Below are 13829 nucleotides of genomic sequence, written 5' to 3'. Positions count from 1 at the left end.
TCCCTTGGCCTGGCCTGCACCCTCTCGCAATCCAGGACCCCTTGGGGGATGACGGAGAGCCAGTTTTGGCCCAATCCCACAGGCCACTCCCCTCGGGAGGGCGCCAGATGCGGGGCTCATGGCTGGAGAGTGCTGCTGTTGTGGTGGCGGCGCGCAAGCCTTTCCCAATTGGGACTGATTGGACGCGAACCTGCAGCAGGCGCAGTGGGGCCGGGATGAGCGGGAGCAGCAGATAGGAGCTGCAGGCGGCATTGGACTGCGGGTTTCGGCCCGATTCCCGCAGGCCACCCCGAGGGACCCCACTCATGCACAAATTCGTGCACCAGGCCTCTAGTCTGTTAATAAACACTTGAATTGTTTCTACATCTTGGCTATTGTAAATAATGTTGCTGTGATTCCCTGCTTTCTATGCTTTTGGTTATATACCAAGGATTGGAATTACTGGATCATATGGTAATCTTATGTTTTACTTTTTGAGGAACTACCAAATTGTTTTCCACAATGGCTGCACCATTTTACTTTCCCACCAGTGGTGGCCAGGGATCTAGTTTCTTCACATCCTTGCTAACACTTATTATTTTACTTTTTTTAAAAAAAAAATAATAGCCATTCTAATGGCTGTGAAGCTGTAACTCATTGTGGTTTTGATATGCATTTCCCTGATGATGTTGAACATATTTCCCTATGCATATTGGTCATTTGTCTATCTTTTTTGGAGAGATGTCTATTCAAGTCATTTGCCCAGTTGTGACAGGTTCTTTTTCTTGAGTTGTGTCTAACACTTTTTTAAAAGTAAAAGGTACCATAATAATCTAGACTGTGTTTCTCCCTTCTCAGGATTCCTACAGGAAACAAGTAGTAATTGATGGAGAAACCTGTCTCTTGGATATTCTCGACACAGCAGGTCAAGAGGAGTACAGTGCAATGAGGGACCAGTACATGAGGACTGGGGAGGGCTTTCTTTGTGTATTTGCCATAAATAATACTAAATCATTTGAAGATATTCACCATTATAGGTGGGTTTAAATTGAACATAGTAAATTGACATTGAGGACTAATTGTATCTTCCGTTTATTGAATCTTTGCTAATCACCATACATAAATTATCTAATTTAAATTTTAGAATAATTATGAGGTAGGTAATATCCCTGTTTTACAGATGAAGTTCTTGAGAATTAGATAAGTTGAGTAACTTGTTCCAGCTTGCATAGATGGTGGTGCTGGGATTGGAACCTACGCCTGTTTGACTCCAAAAACTGTGCTTTTAACCACTCTACACCAGGGAAACAAGGCTGTAAGCTAGAGCTATCATAAAAATGAAAACCATCAACTAAAAATAGGAAAATGTAATTGAGGCAGTGTCACTTAAGTAGCCTTAAAAATAATCAAGTATATTTAGTGTAGAATTTCTTGGAATCGGATATTAGCTATTTAAGAGGAGGAAAACACACCCACAACTTTGAAGTTGTAAAAGACAGGTATTAGAACAATTACAGTTTTTAAAGAAACTGATAAATCAGCCTAAAACTGACTTTTTTTAAAAAAAAAAGATAATCACTATTAAGTATAGTTTATACTGTTTCTTTGAGGATTTACAGTTTTCATAAAATACATATTCAGCAAATATCCCATTCATTGGTTATGTTTTAACAGTGAGTTAGACTAGTAAAGAGGTTTAACATTTCTTACAGCATGCTTTCTCTGTAGTCTAATAATACAGGAAAAGAAATTTGGGTGCTTGGTAATATTTTTGTAGAAAAATTGATGTTTTATTTCATGCTGCATCTTTGAAATTCACTTAAAATTTTGAAGGAATTTAATTTTACCACAAATTTTAGAGTTTATGCACATCTTATTGAAAAAGAAGGACTTTTACAGAATAAACAGGGTAGTACACATAGAAATAAAAATCCTTCCACTTGTTGCTCTTTTTTGTGAGAAAAATGTGAAAATTAATGTTATAATTCATGGTTTTATAAAAACATTTTTAATTCTATACAAACATTTAACAGCATATAGAATATATGTTTCTAAGATTATAATTTTAAAAATTAGGCATACCTTTTTTGTGGTCTAGAATTTTCAATATTTTCTGTTTTTTCATGTGACCTAACTGCATATATGAACCTATTAGATTGTAGTTTTAGTATATTTCTAGGTATTAGATCTTGTAAGAGACATAGAAGTTCTCTCTTTAAGATGGGGAAAAACAATACTGAAGAGGAGAAACAAAATTTGGTGTGATGGGAACCAGGAATTAAATTAAAAGTCTTCGTTAGGCCATATTTTATAAGAAAAGGTGTGTACAATTTTTGTATTTCTAATACCTGTCATGCAACTCTTTTTTTCCTCCCCAGAGAACAAATAAAAAGAGTTAAAGACTCTGAAGATGTACCTATGGTCCTAGTAGGAAATAAATGTGATTTGCCTTCTAGAACAGTAGATACAAAACAGGCTCAGGACTTAGCAAGAAGTTACGGAATTCCTTTTATTGAAACATCAGCAAAGACAAGACAGGTAGGTAAAACTGTAATAAATACAAATCTATTCTCTTATTTATATCAAGTGATTTTAATTAACCATAGTGTACTAATATATCTCCTAATAACATCATTTTGGGGGCAGGAAGGCTAAACATAAATAAATGTACATACCTGAGAGCATAACTATTCTATTATTGAGTGTAATTTATCAGTTTTTCCTACTGCTATACTAAAATAGGAAGTAAAACTAATTATTTGGAAAATGCTCCTTTAAGGATATGAAAGATCAGTACCTCTTAATCCAGTCTCCATGCTATTACTTTTGGCTTTGGTTTCTTTCCACATGGAACATTCTCTTCAACTCAGCACATCTTACATTCAAGAAATGTGGGAATTTTTTATTTATTATTATTTTTTTTGCTGTGATGTTTATAAAATGAAAGAACAGGGGAACAAATATTGAGTTCCCTGTTTTGGAAGTGCTTTTAAGAGTCTTATGTCATATGTTTCTAGGTTAAATTTTGTTGTATTTGAAGTATTTGACTTTGGTAGAGTTTTTGTAAGGATATATTTTACGAGAAAATTTTCAGTAAAGCAAGAGACTATTTAGAAAATAAATAGAAATTCGCAGTTATTCATTTACTGGGTTGTTCTGACAAAAATTAATGCCAGTTTGATCTTTTGTTTTTAAAATTACCTATAATTTATTTATTTATTTATTTATTAGTTTATTAATTTTTTTGTTAATCCTCACCCTGGGATATATTTTCCATCGATTTTTAGAAAGGGTGGGAGGGAGGAAGGAGGAGAGAGAGAGGCAGAGGGAGGAGGGGGAGAGAGAGAGGGAAGGAGAGGGAGAGGGAGAGAGAAACATCGATGTGAAAATGAGACATGGATTGGTTGCCTCTTGCACACACCCTGACTGGGGCCGGAATCAAACCTGCAACCCAGATATGTGCCCTTGATCAGGAATCGAACCCATGACCCTCTGGTGCTTGGGCTGATGCTCTAACCACTGACCAACACTGGCCAGGGCCCAAAATTACCTAAATTTTAAAAGTAACTTTTCTCTAGTTAAAATAAAATAATTTCAGTGTATTATTTAACCTACCTGTATGAAATAGAGTTTAATATATAAAAAAAAGTCCTATTTTAAGTCTTTGATTTATAAGTTAAAGAAAGACTTGATATACACTTGATATACAGCACTACACTTTACTTTAGAGGAATTAAGATCTTATTCACATTGCTTCCCAGGTCCAGAGGCTGGGAAGAAGTTTGGTTTTTGTCTATATTCATAACTTTTTCCCCATCATTTTCTTATGAAAAATTTACAAATATAAAATTAAAGGAATTTTATTGAAAACACTTGCAAACCTACTACCATTAACAATTTATTAATTAACAAATATTGAGTTCCCTGTAGTGGTTTGCACTAGTTGTAACTTTTAAAAGATACTTTTTGAACTAGTTAACATTTTAGTTTAAATTTTATAAAGAAAAAAACCTAGGAGACTGCCTAATGTAAAGAATTGCAAATAGAGCAGTGTTTCTCATACTTTAATATGCATAGGAATCAACTGGGGTGTTTATTCAAATCTAGATTCTAATTCAGTGCGTCTAGGTTGGGACCTGTGATTCTGAGTATATCCAACTGACTCTCAGGTGATGCTAACTTTGGTACCTGGACTGTAGTTGTAGTAGAAAGGCAATAGAAGACAGTAAAAGGAAGTCTTATTATTCCCACAATGCTGCCTTCCACTTCTCATTTGATGAACCTAAAATAGCTGTCTTCTTTCTTTGTTCTGTGGTTACTATTTTAGAAGTATTAGTTCATTCTTAGAGTTTGATATTAGTGCTTTAATATACTACAGCATTCATAATTAATCAGAAAACTACCTGGTTTCCTTTTAAAATAGATTTTTAGGCTTTATGCTATTTTTGAGGGTGGGAGGAAGGTAAGGAAGTTGTATGTAGTGTTTTTGATATGGAGGTGGATTAACTTAAATTTGCTTTGTAGACATTTATGTGGATCATCTAATGAAAATATAGAGTGATGTAAAGGAATTCTTTACTTCTTAACCTTCTAGTGCTCACCTTATATTTATATACTGTTTTATTGGTATCTTTATATAATTTATGTTGCTAAACTATAACAGATATTTAGTTTATGATCTTTGTTTTATTACATAGACTTGTTGATTTGCCTTTCAGAAGTTTATTCATCTTCTTCTGTTTAAATTAATTTGATATTTGCATGCTTTTGGAAGACTTTATAAAGCTCTATTCAAGTACTAATTGTGGAAATTATAAAATAAAATGTAAATCTTATAAATTTTGTATCCATTTTTTTGTGAAAATTTGAAGCCCTATTTTCTGCAGAGTATTTTATTTGTTACTTATTTGCTATTATTTGTTATTTGAACAAAATAAATATGCATATCCTTGTTGTATTTTATCAACAACTACTTATTTTCATGCCCTAGATTTTGGCCTTGAGCAGGAACCTAAAACAAACACCAAAAAGCATTATATTTAAGGTAGTAGGAACAGGACATTCGTTTAGAGCTTCTCATACGTCAGGGGCTGGCACAGTTTCTCTGTTAAGGGCCAGATAATAAGCATTGTGAGCCACCAGCGGTATCTGTTGCATTTTTTCTCTTATGTAATCCTTTAAAAATGCAAAAATCATTCTTAGCTTTTGGGCAGTACAAAAAAAGAATGTGGCTACATTTGGCCTTCTGGTTGTAGTGTACTGATGCCCAAATTCTTCGGGGAACTGTATTGTTTGGTTATACATTAGAAGTTAGGGCAGACTTTTCAACTTAAAATTACTAATGTTAGCCTGTAAAAATCTAAAGTAAAACTTATGCATTCTGTGAAAGGGAAGTAGGAGGGGGGAAAACAGGGAAATTTCTCCTAATACTTCTTTAAGATAAGGGTTGCAGAATATATATTTCAGCAACTTTAAAATGCCCAATATATGGCTAGGGTATAGTGAATTATATTTCTTTACAATCATTTTAATCCACATCTGAAAGGCTAAAGTAATGTTTATTTTCTGCTAGTGTGCATTGTGTGTGGTCCCCATGCTCCTAACTGTGTAAAGACTGCTACCTGGTTTACATTTATCTGGGCAGTTAGCAGTTGCCAGATTTTCCTGGCTTCTTTGGGCAGTGAATGGCAGTGTGGGCAAAGGCTGTTGAAACCAAAACATTGACACCGTGGTAGTCAGCTGTGTGTTTTCCAGTATGCTACAATCAAAAGTGGGAGGTTCAGTAAAGTGGATGACAGAAGCAGAAGTCTCAGCATATTTGCTACTCCTAATTCAGTTTTTTTGTTTGTTTGTGTGTTGTTGTTTTTTTGTTTTTTGGGTTTTTTTTTTTTTTTTGCTTTCTGGAGGTCTCAATTTGAGCATAATGTGAAAATTAGTTTTATGAACTTAAAAATGTTGAGTGATCCTGGTTTTTATTGGTAATTTCTGGATACTGAAAATTAGTTGTTTTAAGACCTGCATTAAAGAAAGTTTTTGATCAAATCATTTTAACAAAACAAAACAAACAAAAAACCTTATGAACCATACTTTTGTTTATTAGTAGTTGAATTTGTGTACATGAGGTCAATATTTTGAACATTAGCTTTTTATGAGTTTAAAAATAGAACAGTTACTGAGCACCTCCAGAACAGTTACTGAGCACCTCCGGTACGCCATACTTAGCTTCCTGATTAGTGGTATTACTGCATTTCAGTTTTCAAGGCTGTAGTTTGCAAAGTTTTTTGAGAAATTTGGCAATGCACAGTTCCTTTTCAGAACACACCTTGTTCCTCCCATTCCTCTCCCCCAAGAAGGCTAATATCTTGCATGTGACTGTAGTTAGGGTGATAGAATGTTATTTCCTTGAGTTTGCAAGAATTTTTGCAGGTAATAAGCCATTCAGTAGGAACAAATACTTGCTTAAAATGAAATCTTAGTTGAAAGTATTATAGACACTAGGATATGGAATGATGCTGTTAACAGTTCTTTAGTATGGAGTACTCTATTGCCTTAGTCTCACAAGTATGTTTTCAGATAGTAGCTGAGCTGAAAATATTGTCAAATATCTTGCTTTTTCAAAAATATTTACATGTTTAAACTTGTACACATTTGTTCCTTCATAAATATTCCCGTTCTTAATGAACTTAAAAATGTTGAGTGATCCTGGTTTTTATTGGTAATTTCTGGATACTGAAAATTAGTTGTTATAAGACCTCCATTAAAGAAAGTTTAATTATTAAGTGCCAGTTAATGCTTAGCAACTAGCCACAGCTATAATTTCTTTAAAAATTACCTGCAAATTTTGGAATGTGAAACCATTGTTCTGTGTCAGTGCCAGTGGTTTAAGGTGCATAAAGGATAAATAATAATCACTTGATGTCAGTATGACCTTAAAGCATATAAACAAGAAATAAGAAGTATTTAAATCTGAGAAAATATGGTAAATAACTGATTCCTTAAAATATAATTTAAATTTTCTATTAGTCAAATTTAATGAAAAAGTCATTTTGGAATAACTGTTTTTCTGCGTTAATCATTTTAGCAACTGAGGTGCTAATACTGAATATTTTGGTGGTGGGTAGCAATCTCTTCTTTTTAATCATTGGCTTCCAATTCTCTCTGCATTGCTGGAAACAAAATTATATATTCTGGCATTGGTGATGGGGATGTGCACACTTATAAAGTAGACTCTTTCAAACTGATTTTAGAAATAAGTTACAATCAAACTTTGCTTCTGCTAAATTAGTAGAGGACCAAAACCCTGTTTTTCTCCTCTCATAAAATGTTTGAGTACCTCTACATTGACCTTGTAACTTTTAAAAACAGGAATAGTAAATCTTTACATTCTTAACAAATATGAGCTTTTACCTGGTTTGTTTTATTTATTTATATATATATATATTTTTTTTAATTCTTGCATTTATTTTCAAATTTAAAAAGTATTTTTATGATTTAAAAATAGAATAGTTACTGAGCAGATTTAAAAAGTATGTTAAATATATTAAATGCTAGCTCATGCTTTACATTTTACATGCTTTACAAAAGTCATTTTAATGCCTTAAATTATTTATATTATTTAGCAGTGAGAATTTCTAATATATAATTTTTTAAGGACTTAGGAGTAAAAGTAAATCCTCTCCTTGAGAAATAATGGTAAATATAAAATATTAAAAATCTTATATACAGGTACAAGTGGTAATGTAATTTAAAGTACAACATATTTAATGATTTCAGAAAATTATTGGATATTTTTATTTTGTAGTTAGCTAGTAGTTGATTAAATTGATTTCATTAAAAATAAGGTACACATTTTCTAGGGCTATAGTGATTTGTATATTAAATAGCTGAATAGAAATATAAGTAACTTTTGAGATGTACATTTTAATATATAATCAAAATATTATTTAAATGCCCACTTCTTAACTGAAACTTAATTTTATGAATTTTAAGTTAAAGTTTTACTTTAATGGTAAATTACCAAACTCTACCAAAGCAGTTGATATATTTTTGAGATAAAAATTAATGAATTGAGGTACCTTCTTTTCCTTTATTACAAGCAATGGATATGCAGTGACTTTGGCATAAAGAAATTAAGCCTTACCTGTCAATTTACTGCAATTAATACTAAAATGGCTGATTCTTTGTGCCTGATTTAATTTAAAACTACAAATCATACATTTGGCATGTATTAGCTTTTTAGGTGATAAGTCCATTTGGTTACATTTGGTTCATAGAAAGACTAATATAACCAGTTTTAGAGAGTTAAAATATTCCAATCTCCATAGTAATTCATTCTTAAAAATTAAAATAAAAAAACCAGTAAGCTTGAAGTTAAATGTGCAATAAAGCAGACCAGCTTTCTTAAACACTTCATTCTCTGAGAAGAATACACACACACAAGTATTACATATTTTAAGTTAATTTGCACTACATGTAGATGAATATTTGTGTGAGTTTCTCTTTTAGATGTAAGCTTCTACTTTGATGATATATTTTTCAGGACAAAGCAGCAGTACAGTTAACTAAACACTTTGTCCCACTTGGCTATTGCCTAATTTTCTGGACTGGAAAATATATTGTTGATCTCCATATATAATTGTGTTTGTCGCCATAATTTTCTTCCCATAGCCTTAAGCAGAAGTCCTTTTCGCTTATTTAGAATATTTGAATTAGAATGCTAGGAAGTATAAGGTCAGTATAACTGGATAATGTTCTAAAAATTATTTTTAAGACTTATAAATATACAGAATGCACTGCTGCTGTTTTTTGTGTATCTTAAACAATTCGCAATGTTTAGAATTTAAATAATGTAGTTATCCATCCACAAAAGTCCCAGTTTCAGCTTCACTTGTCCATCCTAGAAATTCATTGGACAGTGTTGTAATTGAAGATAGAACTCAAGATTCCAGTCTCTTGACCTGACTGTATTTTGAGGTGTGTGTGGGGTGGTTTTTTTTAAAAAACAACAACAAAGGTTAAAATCCTTTTTGTACCACTTTTCTCCTCCCCATGTGGGGTTGGAGTGGGAGGGGTGGGGGTTAGTGCTATATAAAACATTTGTTTTCCCTAAGTCAAAGAAATAATTTAAATCTAACTTTAGGTTTTGATTAATTCTGTGACTAGCAAACTAAAATGATTGCACTAATACCTGTACTTAAGTTTTTCAGAATCTCCCCTAATTGCTAATTTGAATTTTCTAAAAAAAAAAAAAAATCTAATTACATTACAAAACAAAACTGACTTTAAAGAACAAACCAGGATTCAAGCCATATTTTAAAATTGCACCCCCAGTTTTATACAAGCAATCTGATGTCTGTTTTAAAAAGAAATTTTTAAGTAAAGCTCATAATTTCAAACTTCTTGCACATGGCTGTCCCAATAAATTACTGTTACCAATGAAACAGACTTTAAAGAAGTTGTGTTTTACAATGCAGAGAGTGGAGGATGCTTTTTATACATTGGTGAGAGAGATCCGACAATACAGATTGAAAAAAATCAGCAAAGAAGAAAAGACTCCTGGCTGTGTGAAAATTAAAAAATGCATTATAATGTAACCTGGTAAGTTCAGCATATTAATTTTGGCAGAAAGTAGATGTCTTTTAAATGGAAAAAAGGAGCAACCACTTTAGGACTACCTAGTTGTGGGCTTTTAATTTGAAATATTAAAAGAAACCTCAGGGGAGGAGGGTAAAGGGGTGGATGAAAAATGTGAAGGGGATTAAGAGGTAAAAAGAGAAACTAAAAAAATTTTTTCTTGGAAGAATTCAAAGTAAAAAAATGTATCTTTTCTTGAAAAAAAAGAACCCTGTAGTATGTTTCCATAATTAGTATATTGGAATTTTTAGTTTAATGGGTTTTAATTATAATTGAGGCAGTTTTGATGGCTATAGACTACATTTGTCACAGGGTCTAGGAAGAAAAAAGTAGAAGAAACTATATTATGTAGAGTTTATAATAAGGTTGAATGTCCCAGAAGGTAGAAGCCCTTTGCTAATAATTCTACTCACTGGCATCAACATCTCTTTTCACCCAAGTTAGAAAGTGGGAAGTCTTCAGGTGACTCCTGCTTCCTTCCTTTTACCCTCATTTGGAGACAACCACAAATTCCGATGATGTTACATTCTAACTTTTACCACATCATTAGTTCAGTCCCCTTTCGTTTCCTGCTGGGACTATTATAACCTCTTATATGGTTTACCTGTTGCTGTCTTCATTCACGGTGCAACCAGAGAGATATACTTAAATATCATTCTCTTATTTTTAAATCCAGTCACTGACTTCCTATTAACTATGGGATAAAATCTCAAATTTCATAACATCCTATATAATAAAAGGCTAATATGCAAATTGACCAAACAGCAGAACAACCGGCTGCTATGATGTGCACTGGCCACCAGGGGGCAGACAATCAGTGCAGGAGCTGCCCCCTGGTGGTTAGTGCACTCCCACAGGGGGATCACCACTCAGCTAGAAGCCGGGTGAGCGCAGCAGCAGTGGCGGGAGCCTCTCCTGTCTCCACGGCAGCATTAAGGATGTCCGACTGCCAGCGGGGAGTGGGCCTAAGCTGTCAGTCAGATATCCCTCAGGGCTCCTGGACTGTGAGAGGGCGCAGGCTGGGCTTAGGGACCCGCCTGAGTGCACCGGGCCTCTAGTGTTATATATGGCTCTTCACTCCTTCCTACCCCTAGCCTTATCTCGAAAAACTCCTTGGAAATTACTTTGTCCTTATATAAATGAACACCATGTATTTTCTTACTGTCCCTTGAGTCTTGACTGTTGCTCTTGTTTGGAATACTAGTATTCTTATCCCCTAGTCTTATAAATTAGCTAGTACTTTTTTGTGATTCTGTAATCTGTCTTCTAAGAATCTTTCTTTAAACCTTTAGACTGAGTATAATGCCCTTCCTGTGTATTCCCAGTATACTTTTCTTACATGCTTACCATATTACTTGAAATAACCTTTTATATTTGGTTCCTGTCCAGTAGAATCTTAGCCAGAATCACATTTTTTTTTCACTTTTACATGTCCATGCCTAATGAGGTTCCTGTTGGATTTTATTGCATGTGATTTTTCAATTTCCTTTCTAAATCCATATTATATTGGTCTTGCTCAGAAAACCTATCACTCAATAGATGCTATAAATTTTATGCCAAAGATTTATTTAGATTTTGATATATATTGTCTGTAATATATAATGTTCTGTGAGAACATGAAATAAAATGATAGGATATCATTTATTGTGCTGATTAAACTAAAGGTAGGTAGTCTTTATTATATAAATTTGAGGTCAGAAATAATGTAGCTCCCAAAAGTATGAAATATACATTTGAATAGTAGATTCCATACCAGAATATACCATGTGTTCTAGTACTAATATAAATTCAGAAGAAGAAATAAAGCATGCCTGACATTAATTTTTATTGAGATTTATGAACTCTTGATATTTTTAGTATCATTATCTAAAGCAGTACCGTAATTTGGAAGTTGTGATAAAATTGAACATTGCAATGCAATTTGAAAAGTCAAACTTTTTAAATTACAGTAGCCATGAGCTCGATATAAGTGATTAAGTATAATTTTCTATTTTAATTCAATTTAATTTTGTTTTAATTTTTTATTTTCTCCTATTATCTTACTATTAGGTGATTTTAAAAGTAGAACTATTTAGAATAAAATAAATTTTATGCTTTAAATCTTTATTTAAACAAAGGTGGAATCATACTTTTCTAAAGTTTCTCATTGTGCAAACTATATTTTCATTGACTATGTAGTGTGAATGTCAAATAATTGTTGGGCATGATGAATTTAATTCATGTCTTTTTAGTGGACACGGATAGCATTTATGTAAAGAAAAAAGTGTATTTGTAATATTTGACATTTTAAATAAGAATATTTTCATAAAACTTGATAAATAGGTACAAATTAGTTTTTCTTAGTCCTAAAATAGATGAGTTTAAATAAAATAATTACTGGATATTACTTTTGTCATATATGTGTGTATGAGAATAAACTAGTTTCCATATGAAAAGCATTTACTGCTCTGTTTTGATTCATTGTAACATTTCCCTAATCATTGAAATTATTTTAGTAAGATTGCCTAGTAAGGAGGATTCTGTGCAATGTGAACCTAAAATATTGTGTCAGAATCTTAAAAGAAGGTAGTGTTAACAGATTAGGTTTTCGTTGTATCCTAAATACTTGTGTGTTGTTTTCAACTTAGATTGTGTTTTTTTTATATCCACCTTGTGATTTTTTATTGCATCTACTTCACCAGTTTAGTACCATTGACAGTTTTCTTCATTATAAAAGTTGAAATGGAGTAGATTATGTATGGAATTGTGATCAAAGAGCATTTATGAAAGTTAAGTGAGGTGGATTAGATCCTCTTTTAAGTATTCCATTTTAAGGGCTTATTTTCATAAATTAGTCAAGGGTTGGTGAGCTATAAAATTATTCTTTACTATATCATTGGAAATTTTTTGGTTTTTATTTAAGGAGATTAGCATGAAGGTTTATATATATTAAGCCTTGATTGTATTGCTTGATAAATTGTCTATTACTTTTCCTCACTACTTTGGATGAAACAAAAACTTATGTTGTATCAATAATGATTTCAGAAAGTGGGGAGCATTCAATGAGTGCAGCTTGGGGGTTTTCTTGGGGAGCTTGTTTATTCACTAGTGTTCATATCAGTAATGCTGGTTTTTCTTACTATTTGTTTAAATGTGAGTAGTCCTCTCATTACCACTCTGTATTCACTTAAAAAATATTGGTGATACTTCTCTGAATTTTAGATGTGTTGTGAAAATTAGATAAATGAAACTTGAAGAAAATGCCCTGATTTAATTTTGCTGTTATTTTGAAATACTAATTTTGGAAGATTTTAGTAATACAATAAAGGAGAAATCATATTACTTAAATTTTAAATTATTTTTAGGATAACTTAACAAATGTGTTTATATGAATATCAACAGAGGTGGTAAAAATGAGTAAAAACCAAATGTTCATTGTTTTTAAGGTGACTTGATTTATATAACTTTAATTGTTGGGTATTTGTTTCTAAGATTCCCTCTAGTGTCCAGGCTAAAAAGTATCATTATATTAACAGGCTTTTAAAAATAGTACTACTCAGTTGAACAGATTTAAAAATATATAGAAGATAATATTTTTTCTTTAATTTTATTTTGCTTTTATATTTAATTTGCTCTAATGGGTACATGACAAGAATAGACTATGTATAGATCTTGTATAATTTCAGTATTGCAGTTAAAAACTGTCCTGCTACTATATTCAGAGTGCCACTTTTCACGTAATGAATTACTAGATGGAAAATTATTCTGACCTAAAATCACTTTCTACCATTACTGATTTTGGTACATTGCTTTGATCACAAATAGATGTCAGTCAAAATGACCAAATGTATATTTTTTTGAAGATACAGCATTTGGCTTTATATGGCAAATTTTTGAATACCTAATATACCAAACAGAAACTAAATAAGTAAAATAGAATATTCTTTAAATTGGTAAATTATACCCCTATTTAAATGATTTAGCTCCTTTTTCCATAAATCAGAGTATTACATTTTTCAAAGTAGTGTGTGTGTTGGGTCACTTTAAATTTCTTCCTTATATGATTAAGTATAATTGAAACTAATGCCTTACTACAGTATATATTTTAAAACTGAAAGTATGTTCAAATACTGTTTACTTCTCAGTAATTATCTAAATCTAACAGATTTAAACAAATATTGAACCAGAGCTCAAATACTATTACTGTGAATATTTATGAAAATATTATATACTTACAG

At 32.1% G+C, this 13829-nt stretch overlaps 1 protein-coding gene across 4 annotated transcripts in view; it reads left to right on the top strand.

Annotated features, from left to right (window-relative positions):
• The window catches only part of KRAS (Kirsten rat sarcoma viral oncogene homolog), a 41054-nt gene that overhangs the window by 22359 nt on the left and 4866 nt on the right, over positions 1-13829 (top strand). Inside the window, exons 2-5 of one of the 4 annotated variants that reach the window (XM_014544259.1) lie at positions 838-1016; positions 2358-2517; positions 9453-9568; position 9705. In XM_014544259.1, coding sequence (XP_014399745.1) covers positions 838-1016; positions 2358-2517; positions 9453-9568; position 9705 — 456 coding nt within the window. Of the gene's footprint in view, positions 1-837; positions 1017-2357; positions 2518-9452; positions 9593-9704; positions 9706-13829 lie in introns of those variants that run through there. The other 3 variants (XM_014544258.1, XM_014544257.1, XM_014544256.1) reach the window with 3 other exon arrangements.

The sequence above is a fragment of the Myotis brandtii genome, unplaced genomic scaffold, assembly GCF_000412655.1.
Source record: "Myotis brandtii unplaced genomic scaffold, ASM41265v1 scaffold358, whole genome shotgun sequence".
NCBI classification, from domain to species: domain Eukaryota; kingdom Metazoa; phylum Chordata; class Mammalia; order Chiroptera; family Vespertilionidae; genus Myotis; species Myotis brandtii.
This window is presented reverse-complemented; position numbering and strand designations above follow the sequence as displayed.